Raw genomic sequence first — 12638 nt, forward strand, 5'->3', positions numbered from 1 at the left:
TGCCTTAGTTGCAACTCTGCTGTTCGCTGCTGTTCTGGTTTGTCTCCGTCTGCCTGCTATGTGTGTTCCAGTTGGAAATCTCAGCCTGTGGTGGCATCCTCAGTTGAATTCTTCCCCTTCTTCCTAGTTAGAGAATCTTTTAGGTGGAGGAGAAACTTCCCAGCTGCCATTGTTCCAGATATGTTCTGTCACCTGGCCAGATTATGTCCGAGTTTGCTTCTCTCCCCTGGGGGTGGGGGTGGAGGGGGGAGAGTCCTAAAAGCTGGTATTCGTAGCTTCACACATAACATAACACAGTCAGGAGAGTGTAGGACTTGGAGGGCCCTGGCTTCACATTCTCCCCTCTGCCACTTGCTAACTCTTGGGCCCAGTGAGAGTGCCTTTTAAACCTTAAGGACTGGTGGCCATACAATGGGAAGAGGGCTGGCTCTAGAGTCAGGGGTCCTGAGTTCAAATCCTGCTTCTGCTGGTTTTTACCTGTGTGATCCTGAGCAAAACATTTCACTTCTATGGGTAGGCCTTAGTTTGCTCATTGGCTTTTGTGGTCCCTACCAGCTCTAGATCTAGGACAAGGCCATTCTTATCCTTTGGAATTATCCCTTCTCCCCTGCTTCCTTGAGCTGTACCTTTCTTCTGAGCTTTCCCTTTCCTCTTTTAACCTTGTGGTCCACAAACCCAGAGAGGCTTTGTCTTAGAAAGCGTTAGCCTTCCTTTCCCTCTCTGCGCCCTCCAAATACCATCACCACCGAATCACTTCGAACCACTACAGAGCCCACCTTCCAATCCACTTCAGTGACCAACGGGATTGGCTTCCTGGCCTCCTCCCATGTCCGTTCCAGTGAACTAGAAGGGATCCCAGGCAGCGTGGCTTTGGTCATCCATTGGGGGAGGTTGGCCTTTTGTTGCTTTTTTCAGTTCTTGCTCTCCTTTTTGCTCTGACGATCACTGAAGTGGCCGTGTGTCCTTTTGCACCAGGAGATGACTGAAAATGGGAACCACCAGTTGGTAGTAAAGGCAAGGTTCAACTTTAAGCAGACCAATGAAGATGAGCTCTCAGTCTGCAAGGGCGACATCATTTATGTCACTCGAGTGGAAGAAGGTGGCTGGTGGGAAGGCACTCTCAATGGGAAAACCGGCTGGTTCCCCAGTAATTATGTCAGAGAAATTAAGCCTAATGGTAAGTAAAGCTTGATAGAGCTTTTTTTTTTTTTCTCACTGATGCTTTCTTGAGTGTTTACATTTTTTTTCTAAACATCATTGGCACTTCCCAGTAACCCTCTTTGGAACAGTCCCTTGTAACAAAGGGGAAAATCAAACAAGGCAGAGTGACACATAGAAGCATGTATGACAGTGTATGTAGCATTTTGTATCCATTGTCCACCACCTCTGTCTCTATTGAGGGGAGGCACATATGTTTCATCATCAGTCAGTCCTTTGGTCATTATGTTCTTCTGAATTCTTAGGCTTTTGAGGTCATTATGTATGTTGTTCTCTTCTTAACTTCCCTACCAAAGGTTTTTTTGTGGGCACCAGTGATGAACAGCAAATTTGCAGATGAATGTTTATCTCTTTAACAAAGTCAACTTAATAATACAGCAGAGAGAGCCAGCAGAGCCTTTCATTTGGGCTTTCTATGCCAAGCTGTGCTTTAGGAACATCAAGGCTTCAGGAGACACAAAGAAAGCAGTGGCTCCACCTTAAATTGGTCCCTTTTGGTCTGCCTGGTGACTGAAGCCCAGCCAGCCAGGAGCGCCTGCCCAGTGGTGCCTGCCTGCTGACCTCAGCCTCTTGGGATGGCAGAATAGGATAAGCAGATATGTCTAGAGGTCTTATGCTAACTTCCTTGTTTAGCCAGGGGCTCTTAAGGAGGCCTCAAGAGCAAATGCCTCATTGATGTGTCAGAGAGAATGGAATTGTGTGTGTGGAGTGGACCAGGCTAAGGGGTCATCTGGCCCATCTGGGTGAGCCTGCTCGGCAATCATCTTAGGCAAATGGCCGTCCTAACTGCCCCCAGAGAAAGACAGCCAGCTGACCTCTCTTCCAGCCATACTTTGGGATCCTTGGATTTGGGAAACTTTCCTGAATCCTTCCTGTTACACAGTGATCCTTGGGGAAAGCCCCCTCTCAACATTCCTTTTGCTTCCTGGAGACTGTCACCAACTGGCTCTCTGCAAGTGCTAATCTGGCCAGGCCCTGCTTCAAAAGAAGGGACTCCAGGCAATTGCTTCTCAGCATACATCAGTTAGGGACAGACATTTAAGTGGCCTGCTCCCCTGGGCTTTCTAAGTAGGTACCTTTTGGTAATATTCAGTCTCCCCACAGCTTTTCAGACATAAATCTGCAGCACTAAGTGAGGTATTTCTGTGATACAATCTGTATTTACTGGCATTAACTTTTTTTTAAATTTAGGCAATTGGGGTTAAGTGACTTGCCCAGGGTCACACAGCTAGTAAATGTCAAGTATCTGAGGCCAGATTTGAACTCAGGTCCTCCTGACTTCAGGGCTGGTGCTGTATCCACTGCACCACCTAGCTGCCTCTTAACTTTTTTTTTTTTTTGAGAGGCAGTCTGTGGAGTCAGGAAGACCTGGGTTCAAATCTTGCCTTTGACTTGGATTGGCTGTGTGACCCTGGGCAAGTCACTTAACCTTTTAGTGTTGCAGTCAATTCACTCTCTCTTAAGACTGTAAGTGGCTGCCAGCTGCTACTCTGCTTCATTAGGTGAGTTCCTAAGTCTGATGAAATCAATCGCAGGTTCAGACCTAAAAAATTCCCCAAAGTTTTGATCCCGTTTTTGCAGACTTCTTGGCATTTCCCCCTTTACTGTGTTTTTCAGCCTTTGGAAGGCATAATCCTCAGCATGTACTTTGTTTTTTGTTTTTCGTTTTTCCTCTTTTCTTTTACAAAATATTTTATTTTTTCCCAATACATGTAAAGACAATTTTTAACAGTCATTTAAAAAAAATTGTGAATTCCAAATTTTCTTCCTTCCTCCCTCCCCTCCTCCCCTCCCTGAGATAGTGAGCGATTTGATAGAAGTTATACATTTGCGATCATGCAAAACACATTTCCATATTAGTCATGTTTGTAAAAGAAGACACGGACCGAAAGGAAAAAAAAACATGAAAAAAATAAAGTGAAAAATAGTATGCTTTGATCTGCATTCAGATTGCATTTTCTCTGGATGCAGATAGCATGTTCCATCATGAGTCTTTTGGCATTGTCTTGGATCATTGCATTCCTGAGAAGAGCTAAGTCTATCAAAGCTGGTCATTGCACCATGTGGATGTTACTGTGTATAATGTTCTCCTGGTTCTGCTTACTTTGGCAGATTGTTCAGAGTGTGGAGCTGGGCTCTATCAGTTCATCAGTAAACATTTATTAAGCACCAACTGTGTGCCAGTCACTGTGCTAAGTGCTGGGGTCCAGTTTGGGAACACACTGGTATGGGACAGAGACCTCTCTGGGGCCTTCTCCTGGGGCCTTGAAGCCTTCCTCCCAAGGATTGCCACTTTGGCCATTGCTGACCCTGCGTCCTGGCCTCCTGCCCATGTTCTCCCTAGCTTCCTGAATAATGATGATTAATAAATAATAATAACGGTGATGACAGTATATGCTGATATAGTAATGATGGTGATGATGATAGTAATAGTAATAATGAGGATGAGGATGATGCCAATGATAGGTAACATTTCGTGAGGGCTTTCAGGTTCACGAAGTGTTTTACAAGCATTATCTTAATTTGCTTTGAATTTGAACCCAGTTCAGAACTCACTGAGGGTAGTCGCTAAGCCAGATTGTGTCTGTCATTCAGAGACCAGCCTAGCTAAGCCCAGAGAGCTTCTGCAGCAGCTTGGCCATGGGATGAAGAGTTTTTCATCTTTAGCAATTCTCATTATGCACTAGAATGGAAGGGTAGCAATCTGTTGGGTTAGAGTAGCATGCACCCATAGAGATGTAATCTCAGATCCCCAAAGTATTGAGATTAGGTATGATGTTCTCCTGTTTCCACCCCAGGTTTGCTGCAGCAAAAGTTAGGCATTCAGAGTGGCAATTAAAGGGTGGAGGTGAAACTGGAGGGAGGTCCCTAGTGGAGTGCCACAAGGCTCTGTTCTGTACAGCATTATCAAAGGACCAGTCTAATGAGATGAAATTGAAAAGGGATAAATGTTAGGCATGGACCCAGGGTTTAGTGGACCATATATTCAAGGCTACGTTAACAGAGGGATAGTGTCCAGAATGAGAGAGATGATAGCCCTACTCTACTCCTCCTTGGCCAGGCCACTGCGTTCAGTTTTCTGGATGCCATATTCTAGGAAGAGCAGTGACAAAGTGGTGTTTAGAGAGTGCATGGAGTGCTGGATTGAGTTCTGCTCTTGGAGTTAGGAAGCTGTGGGTTCAAATCCAGCCTCAGACACTAACTAGCTATATGACTCTGGGCCCTGAGATGGCCTCTGATACCCTAACTCTAATATTTTGGGATTTCCTGAGTTCGTTGCCAAGAACCCAAGGTTGTGAAGCCTTGTCCAAAGGTGCCTGGAGATAACTTGCAAAGCGCATCATTGGAGAACCCCAAGCCCCTGACTGGTTGGTGCTGGGGAGTGTGTGATGCTGATTACCTAGAGAGTAACTCTCTTAGAGAGTCAATGCCCAGACTGCCGGAAGGCTAAGTGACTTACCCGTGGTCATAGCGATGGTGTGTGTCTGGGCAGAGCTCAAACCCAGATCTCTGTCCACCCCCTACTCCATCCTCCCCCACTGCCTCTACTCCTTTAAGGGTTCTAAAATACTTTCCAAAGCATCTGAGCTCAGTCAGACACAGTCAGCCCCCAAAAAGATGGAACATAGTCGCTCTGACTTTGAGAAGGCAGAAGGCCTTTCTGGCCCTTCTCGGGGTGGAGGTTTCCATCATACATGTGCTACCTCGATGGGCCCTGTTAGCCCAAAAGCCCACCTTTGTTTTTGTTTTGTTTTGTTTTAGCGGTAGGCTCAATTCAGAGAAGCCATTTGTCAGAGATGGTGATTGACTGGAGCAGAACAAAGAGCCATCTTACCCGACAAATGTTTCTGAAGCACCTACTATGTGTTAGGGAATTGTTCTAGATCCTGGAGCTACAGAAACAAACAAACAAAGCAACCCCTGCCCTGAGAAGCTTATCATTCTGCCAGCTATAATCCTGGCATCTGTAGGTCAAGGTCATTGCAAACTGGAAAGCACTAATTCCCTGGGGCCATGTTGCCCACCTCCTTCCCGCAAGAACCTCAGAGTTTACCCCCTGGAGCCCTGCTAGACTCTGATAGGTGAGCCCAGAACCAGGCCCCCCACCTTACTTCCATAAGGCCAGTCCCACCTTCCCCCATTAGAATGGAAACTCCCGGAGGAGAGACTTTCTTTTTGTTTGTATTTGTATCCCTAACACTTAGCACAGTGCTTAGCACACAGTAAGTGCTTAATAAATGCACACTCTATCTTTCTCTATCATCCATCTCTATCTCTCTCCTTCTCACTACCAACCTATCTATCTCTATAAATGTTAGTTACTGTTATTATTTAGTATTGTCCTTTACATGTCTTTATCTTTTCTTGAATAATAACTCAATGGCATGTATCTTCTCTGATACGTTAAATCCGGCCTGATCGCTTAGTCTGGTGCCAGGATTTTGCAGTGCTATCGATCTGTTATAAAATCGCTGCTGTCTCTTGCTATCCCCTTGGAGGCCTTAGGCAGATGGTTTCAAATGAAGGCTTGCCATGCTATGCTGTCCTGCTCTTCCTTCTCTCCCTCCCTATGTCGCAGAAGCTTCATTTGCAAGCTCAGGACTTTTTCAGGAAATGCCAATGATGATTGGGGGGGTGGTGGTGAGAGAGGAAAGGGTGATGAGAATTCCATTGGGGGAAAGGACTTGTTTGACAGATTTTGTGAGATGTTCCGAGTGACATCAGTGCTGAAGCATGTCTTCCAAGGTGAATGAATGGCCTGTTCTGTGAGTGAGGGAATGAGGCCCTGCAGTGTTTCTGAGGGCCCCGGCAGTAAATGCAAGGATTGTTTGTAAAAGCTATTGGAATATAATTGCATTTGCCCCTGTTCTTGGCCAGTAGGTACTCAGTCATCCCCATTGACTGGTAGTGGATGGCTGTCCAGGACAAGCCTGTGCCCCGTTTAGCAACATGTAGGTGTCGAGACAGCGGCTGCACTGGAGAATCACTGTGGTCTGATGCCCACCCCCAAACCCCTCTGCCTTAACCTGGGCCTTGGCCTGAGGAGAAGAGTGTTCTGGTCAAGTGGGTGCTCAGCGGCTGGGCCGAAGGGAAGGAGCAGGAATGATAGGGAAAGGGGGGAGGAGGGCGTGCCCGTGTTGACCCCAACATTTCTTGTTGCTCTTCAGTCTTGAGTTGAAGAGGTTACCACCTACTGGGCTTGCCATCTAGGGCCTCCCGTAGACAGCTCAGCTCAGCAGCTTTGCTCTGAGTTCTTGCCAAGCACGGTGCTAGGCACCATGGCAGGGATAGCTTCCCCCATCCCAGCTACCCATTGGTAGCTCAGCTCAGTTCAGCAAACATTTCTGAAGTCCGTTACTGTGCATGCAGCACTGTGTTTGGTTCTGGCAAGGGTATGGTAGGGGAGAGGGAATAGAAAGCTGAGTTCCCATGAGCCCCCTGCCCCTAAGGAGCTACCAGTGATAGCAGCTTACGTTTCTATTGTGATTTCTTCCCAATAACTCTTGTGAGGTAGGTAATGCAAGGATTATTATCCCATTTTACAGGTGAGGAAAGTGAGGCTCAGAGAAGGATGTATGAAAGGCAGGATTTGAATCCCAGTTAAGCCTAGTGCTGTATCCATTAGGCATCACCACCTCTTGAAATCCAAGTAGTGGTATAAGACACCAGTGTAGACAACAACAAGATAAAATCATGTCTCCTACTGAATGCTAAGTACAGTATGAAGTTTGAGCAGGGAGAGGTCACATCTTCCTGTTGTGTTTATGGCCTAGGGTTGGGGACTGGCAGAAGAGTTATGGAGAGAGCCTTCGAGTGGCTCAGTGCCCAACAAATCCCCCTTGAATTCTTTCTCATCCCCAGCCTCCTGCCAGCCTCCAGCCTCTAGGCCTACTCCCCTCAACAAAAACTGTGAGGCCCTGCCTAGGACCAGCTGGCTTCAGGGGCAGTGAGGCTCAGTGGGTAGAATACTGGGTTTGGATTTGGGAGACTCTGATAATTTACTTTAGCTCTCTGGACCTCAGTTTTCTCATCTGTGAAATGGGAATAATACTTGTGGTACCTGCCTGGGAAGGTTATTGTGAGGATCAAAGGAGAGAGAATGTGTGGCAGATGCTTTGCAAATCTTAAAGCACTTCAAAGTTGTCATTATTGTTAACATTGTTGTTGTTCTTATCCCTTCATAGGGGAAATTTCCTTGTTGTGTGTGAGCATCCCCCCAGAGGAGCCCTGACGGTTAAAAGTCTCCTTGGAAAACTGACTGTTTGCCCTTTGACTGACACTCTAGGTCTTTTCTAGGGGCCTGCAATCAGGAACCCAAATCCTGCTGCTGGCTTGCAGTGGGTAACCCTATAAGCCTGGGAGTGTCACCTCTGAAGGGCTCCCCCCAGCAGATGCTGCCCTCCCCCCTGGGCTGATGAATGTGCAAATCCTTCTTTTGTGTCTATTAAAAAGGAGCGACTCCCCCTTCCCCCCCACAACCCCAGGCTGCAGGTCTTTGTACCTCCTAGTGGGACACATTTTTCCTCCTAGGATCCCGGCCTTTTTGGAGAGGCCTCTAGGAATAGGGTTTGGGCTCCCACAGAGGCCTTTGTCTGGAAGCTGCTCTGGCCTCCCAGCCGTGGCCCTCCCTCTTCTCTGTTCAGCCAGGAGGAGTTACCATACAGAATATTATACACACGCACAGAGGAGGCAGGCTTGATTCCTTTGGTTAGACCTTGGGCCTGTTAAGAGGTCCCCCCCACTTGACTCATGTTCTGAGTGCCGACAGTAAAATACACATAGAGCTAAGATTCAGTATGGAGGAGAGTAAATACTAGTGTGAGTTTTCAAAACTGCACACTGTTTTTCAGTTCCTACTGAGCTGGATTAATTAACATTATTAGCATTATTAATAGCTAGCATTTCAGTGGGGCTTTATGCTTTACAAATATTCTCTCCTTTGATTCTCACAGCAGCCCTGGAGGGAGGTGTTCTTGTTTTCCCCATTTTACAGACAATGATGACAATGATGATGATGGTGATGATGAAAGCTGACATTTATATGGGGACACACTGGAGAAGGAAATGGCAAACCATTCCAGTATCTTTGCCAAGAAAACCCACAGACAGCGTGGTCTACCTACTATGTGCCACGCTCTGTGACAAATGCTTTACAATTATTATCTTATTGGATCCTTACAATGACCCTGGGAGGGAAGTGCTCTTATTATCCCCATTTTTACAGATGAGGAAACTGAGGCAAACAGAGGTTAAAGTGACTTGCCCAGGGTCACACAGCCATGAAGTATCTGAGTCTGGATTTGAACTCAGGTCTTCCTGATTCCAGGCCTGGGTCTCTATCCACTGCCATTTAGCTGCCCCATATTTTGGTATCAGTCAAGAGTGGATACTGGGTCTGTATTCTGATGGATTAGATTTCCTCTATTTTCCCACAGAGAGGAAAAAAAGATAGTGATATAAGGGCCTCACCAGGACTTTGCAGTGCAGTGAGAGGCAACCGGAGTATTGGCTTGGGAATCAAGAAGCCCTGGGTTCTAATGTCACCTCTGAGCATCCTAGCTGTATGATCCTGATCATGTCATCTAACCTCTGTGAAACTCAATTTCCTTATCTGGAAAATGGGGAGGCTGATAAATGAATGCCTGTAGTAGCTGCCTCACTGGATTGTTGGAAGGTTCAGATGCCATCATGTACTGGAAAATGCCAGGATGCCCATCGATAACATTCTCAAACTTCGATTAGATGTGTAATGCACTTTGTAAACTTTCAAGTGTTCTGCAGATGTCAGATATTACTCAATCTTCTGGCAGAGTACAAGGGCCATAGCACTATGAAGTGATTCCTAGGTAGGGTGAGGAATTCTTTGGGCAGCATCCCCAGAGGGGCCATTGCCACACCTCCTAGGGCTACAAATCCTTCGCAGAATCACATTTGACATGCAAATAGCAAAAGGAATTACTCTTCCCTGGATTCTTTTGGGGCAGACAAATTGGAGAGGAATGAAATTGGTGATGATTGGCCCCTGGGTATGGTGGTTCACCTCCACCTTCTACCTCACATAGCCTCCTCTGTGACAGCCCAAGCTAGAGCAGTGATCTCTCCTGCTGCAGGCTCTTGGGCCACTCTGTTCCACCCTGTTCTCTGTCCCTCCGCCCATTCTGACTGGGATCGTACTCATCTGGTTCTGTGTTTTATCTCCTGCATCAGATTGTAAGCTTCCTGAGGTCAGGGACTCTTGTCTTTTGTTTTTTTTTTCTGTTTGTATCTCCAGAGCTTAGCACAATGTTTGCCATGTTATAAGTGCTTGATAAAGGCCTTTTTGTTTATTCATTAGAAAGGAAATGTAGACATCAATGAAATGGGTTATTTTGACAGTTAATGAAGTGGGTCCTCTGGCTGATGTACGCCAGAGTGACATGCAGGTGACCCTGGGTCCTTGTAGGCTAAGCTAGTGGAGCGTGAGGTCTGGCAGGCCCAACTAAACTACACATGACTCTCCCTTTGTACAAGTGACACTCCAGCCAACTGGCTGTTCCATCTCCCACCTCTATGCCTTTGCTCAGGCTGTCTCCCATGCCTGGAATGCTTTCCCTCCTCCGCTCTGCCTCTTGGAACCCCTAACTTCTTCTTCTTCTTCTTCTTCTTCTTCTTCTTCTTCTTCTTCTTCTTCTTCTTCTTCTTCTTCTTCTTCTTCTTCTTCTTTTTTTAGGCAATTGGGGTTAAGTGACTTGCCCAGGGTCATACAGCTAGTAAGTGTCAAATGTTTGGTCTCAGGCCAAATTTGAACTCAAGTTGTCCTGATTCAGGGCCTGGCGCTCTATCCACTGCACCACCTAGCTACCTGACTCTAGCTTCTTTCCAGGCTCAGTTTTAGTACCTGTTACATGAAATACTTCCTGATACCCCTTTTCCCAGTCAATAGTACCCTCCCCCAGAAATGATTTTGTGTGTATGGAATATTTGCTTTTCTGCATACAGGTTGTTTCCTCCCAATTGAATGTAAGCTCTTTAATGACACTCAGTCGGTAAGCATTTCTGCCATGCCTACCTGCCGTGCCTGGTACGTTATTATTATTCTAGGCTCTAGGGATGCAAAGACAAACATGAGACAGCTAGCCCCTGCCCTCTGAGAGCTTACTATGTGTTGGGTGAAACAACAGGTATATATAAGCATAAGTGAAATTCAGACATACACTGGGGAGGGGAGGAACTGACAGTTGGGCCTCCTGGAGGAAGTGGTAAACTAGGCCACTGTTGTCTGTGAGGCCCAATGTCAGGCATTGGAGTTAGTCAGTGAACATTTATTAAGCACCTACTATGTGCCAGGCACTGTATTAAGTGCTAGGGATGCAAAAAGACACTCCCTTCCTCCGAGGAGCTTGTAAGCCAGTTGGGGAGAGGACAAGAAAACAAACAGGTACAAACAAGCCATAGCCAGAAGAGGGAAATGATTAAAAGAGAGAAGCACTGGAATGAAGAGGCATTATGAAGGGCTTCCTGGACCAGACGGGATTTCAGTTGGGACTTGAAGGAAGCCAGGAAGGTCAGGAATCAGAATGATCCAGGCCTGGGGGCCTGCCAGAGAGGAGGCTCAATTAATGCTGGCTGAATGAACTAATTGAAAGGCAAATGTGGGGCTGGACTGTGGGAGGCCCTTGTCCCAGGAGCTGCCTAGCTAAGTTGGGGCAGGCTCATTCCCATGCTGGCCCCAGGGCAATGAATTTGTATCATCCACAGCCACTCTTGGGACGCCCTAGTCCTTGGTGGAGGGGCTTCCACTCTGGCCTCCAGCTGGTCCATGTGTGGCTGATGTGTGGCTGTATGGTGTGATGAAATGGGTGCTCGGATGGCTTTGGGGTTACTTTCCCCCCTGGTCATTGCTTTTGCAAGCACGGCTTGGAATTCCGCTCCCAGTTTGGTATTTCAACTGTTTGTTTGCAGTCCCCATGGGTATAGGCCATATTGATTTTATGCCCAGAGCTACTACTCAAGTCCCAAAGTGTCCTCGGTGCCCTCTAACCATGGAGCAGGCAGCAGGAATCCATGTTAAGGGTTGAGATGGCGGTGGGGATGGGGGGAGGGGTGTGTGTGCAGGTGGGGGATGAAAGCCTTAATGTTAGGGAAGGGAGTTTTGCACTGGACCTCAGGAAGTTTCCCGATAGCTATTTCTACTGGTTGTTTTGCCTCTGCTTTGCCATCCTCCACTTTGGCTGGATTTTCCCTGAATCGGTTGAATTGATGAGTTTCTGTGTCTTGTGGATATGATCTGGAAGGAGTGTTTGTGTGTGCATGTGCATGTGTGTGCCAGAGTGCACATACAAACATGTGCAGCACTGCCCAGTTCTCACTTAACTCTTTGCAGTGATATGACTTTCATTCCTTCCCTGCTTCTTCATGTATTCCTTCCCTCCATGCTGCCCTGGTCATGCCACACTGTACGACGTTGTGCCACACGATGCCATGTGGAAGGGGCCTTGATCGTCAGAGGCTAAATCTTGAAGTTGGGCATGGGTGCATTTCTTTTGATTTGCCTTTTGTTAATTGCGTCATTACCTTGCTCAAATGCTTTGGTGGCTCCCTCTTGCCACTAGGATGAAAAACAAAGTTCTCAGCTTGACATTTAAGGTCCCCCACAGCCTGGTTCCCACCTATTTTTCTGGCCTTTATTTTGTATTATTTTTTAGACTCTATGTTCTAGATAAAGTGTTCCTGACTCTGCCTCTTGTGAACTTTGTGACCTTGGGCAAGTTACTTCCTCTCCTTGGGCCTCCATTTCCCTACTGATAAAATGAAGGGGTTAGGTTATCTGGCCTCTGTGGGCCCTTCCAGCTCTAAATTGATAATCTGTGATCAACAGTCTATCTCCTACTTCCACGCATTTGCACAGGCCATCCCCTCTCCTCATTTCTGAATTCTGAATTTCCAAATTTTCATCTTCCTTCCGGGTTTGCCTCAGATGCCACTTCCCCCCAGGAAACCTTTCTTTATTTCCTTCCTCCAGTTATTGGTGTTCCCTCCTTCTTCAGATTGATTGCCTTGCATCTTACTTAATGGTATACACATATTTCCTCCCCGCCCCACATGCCAGTTCCTGAGGCAAGGACTCTGTCGTTTTCCAACTTTATATCCCTGGTGCTTAGCTCAATGCCTTACACATGGTAGGTGCTTAATAAGTGTTTGGTATACATCAGACCTCTCAGATTGGCTAATAGTACCAAAAAGGACAATGATAAATGTTGGAGTAGATGTGGGAAAATTGGAACACTAATGCATTGTTGGGGGAGTTGTGAACTGATCTAACCATTCTGGAGAACAATTTGGAACTATGCCCAAAGGGCTGTAAAACTGTGCATACCCTTTGACCCAGCAATGCCACTACTAGGTCTGTATCCCAAAGAGATCATACAAATGGGAGAAGA

General features: G+C 46.7%; 1 protein-coding gene across 2 annotated transcripts in view; it reads left to right on the plus strand.

The window, feature by feature from the left end:
- ARHGEF6 (Rac/Cdc42 guanine nucleotide exchange factor 6) overlaps positions 1-12638 on the plus strand; it is a 118321-nt gene that overhangs the window by 27934 nt on the left and 77749 nt on the right. For both annotated transcript variants that reach the window (XM_020971753.2, XM_020971752.2), the window contains exon 5: positions 976-1177. In XM_020971753.2, the coding sequence (XP_020827412.1) occupies positions 976-1177 (202 nt within the window). The remainder of the gene's footprint in view (positions 1-975; positions 1178-12638) is intronic.

The sequence above is a fragment of the Phascolarctos cinereus genome, unplaced genomic scaffold (genome assembly GCF_003287225.1).
Source record: "Phascolarctos cinereus isolate Bilbo 61053 unplaced genomic scaffold, phaCin_HiC Scaffold_8;HRSCAF=390, whole genome shotgun sequence".
NCBI classification, from domain to species: domain Eukaryota; kingdom Metazoa; phylum Chordata; class Mammalia; order Diprotodontia; family Phascolarctidae; genus Phascolarctos; species Phascolarctos cinereus.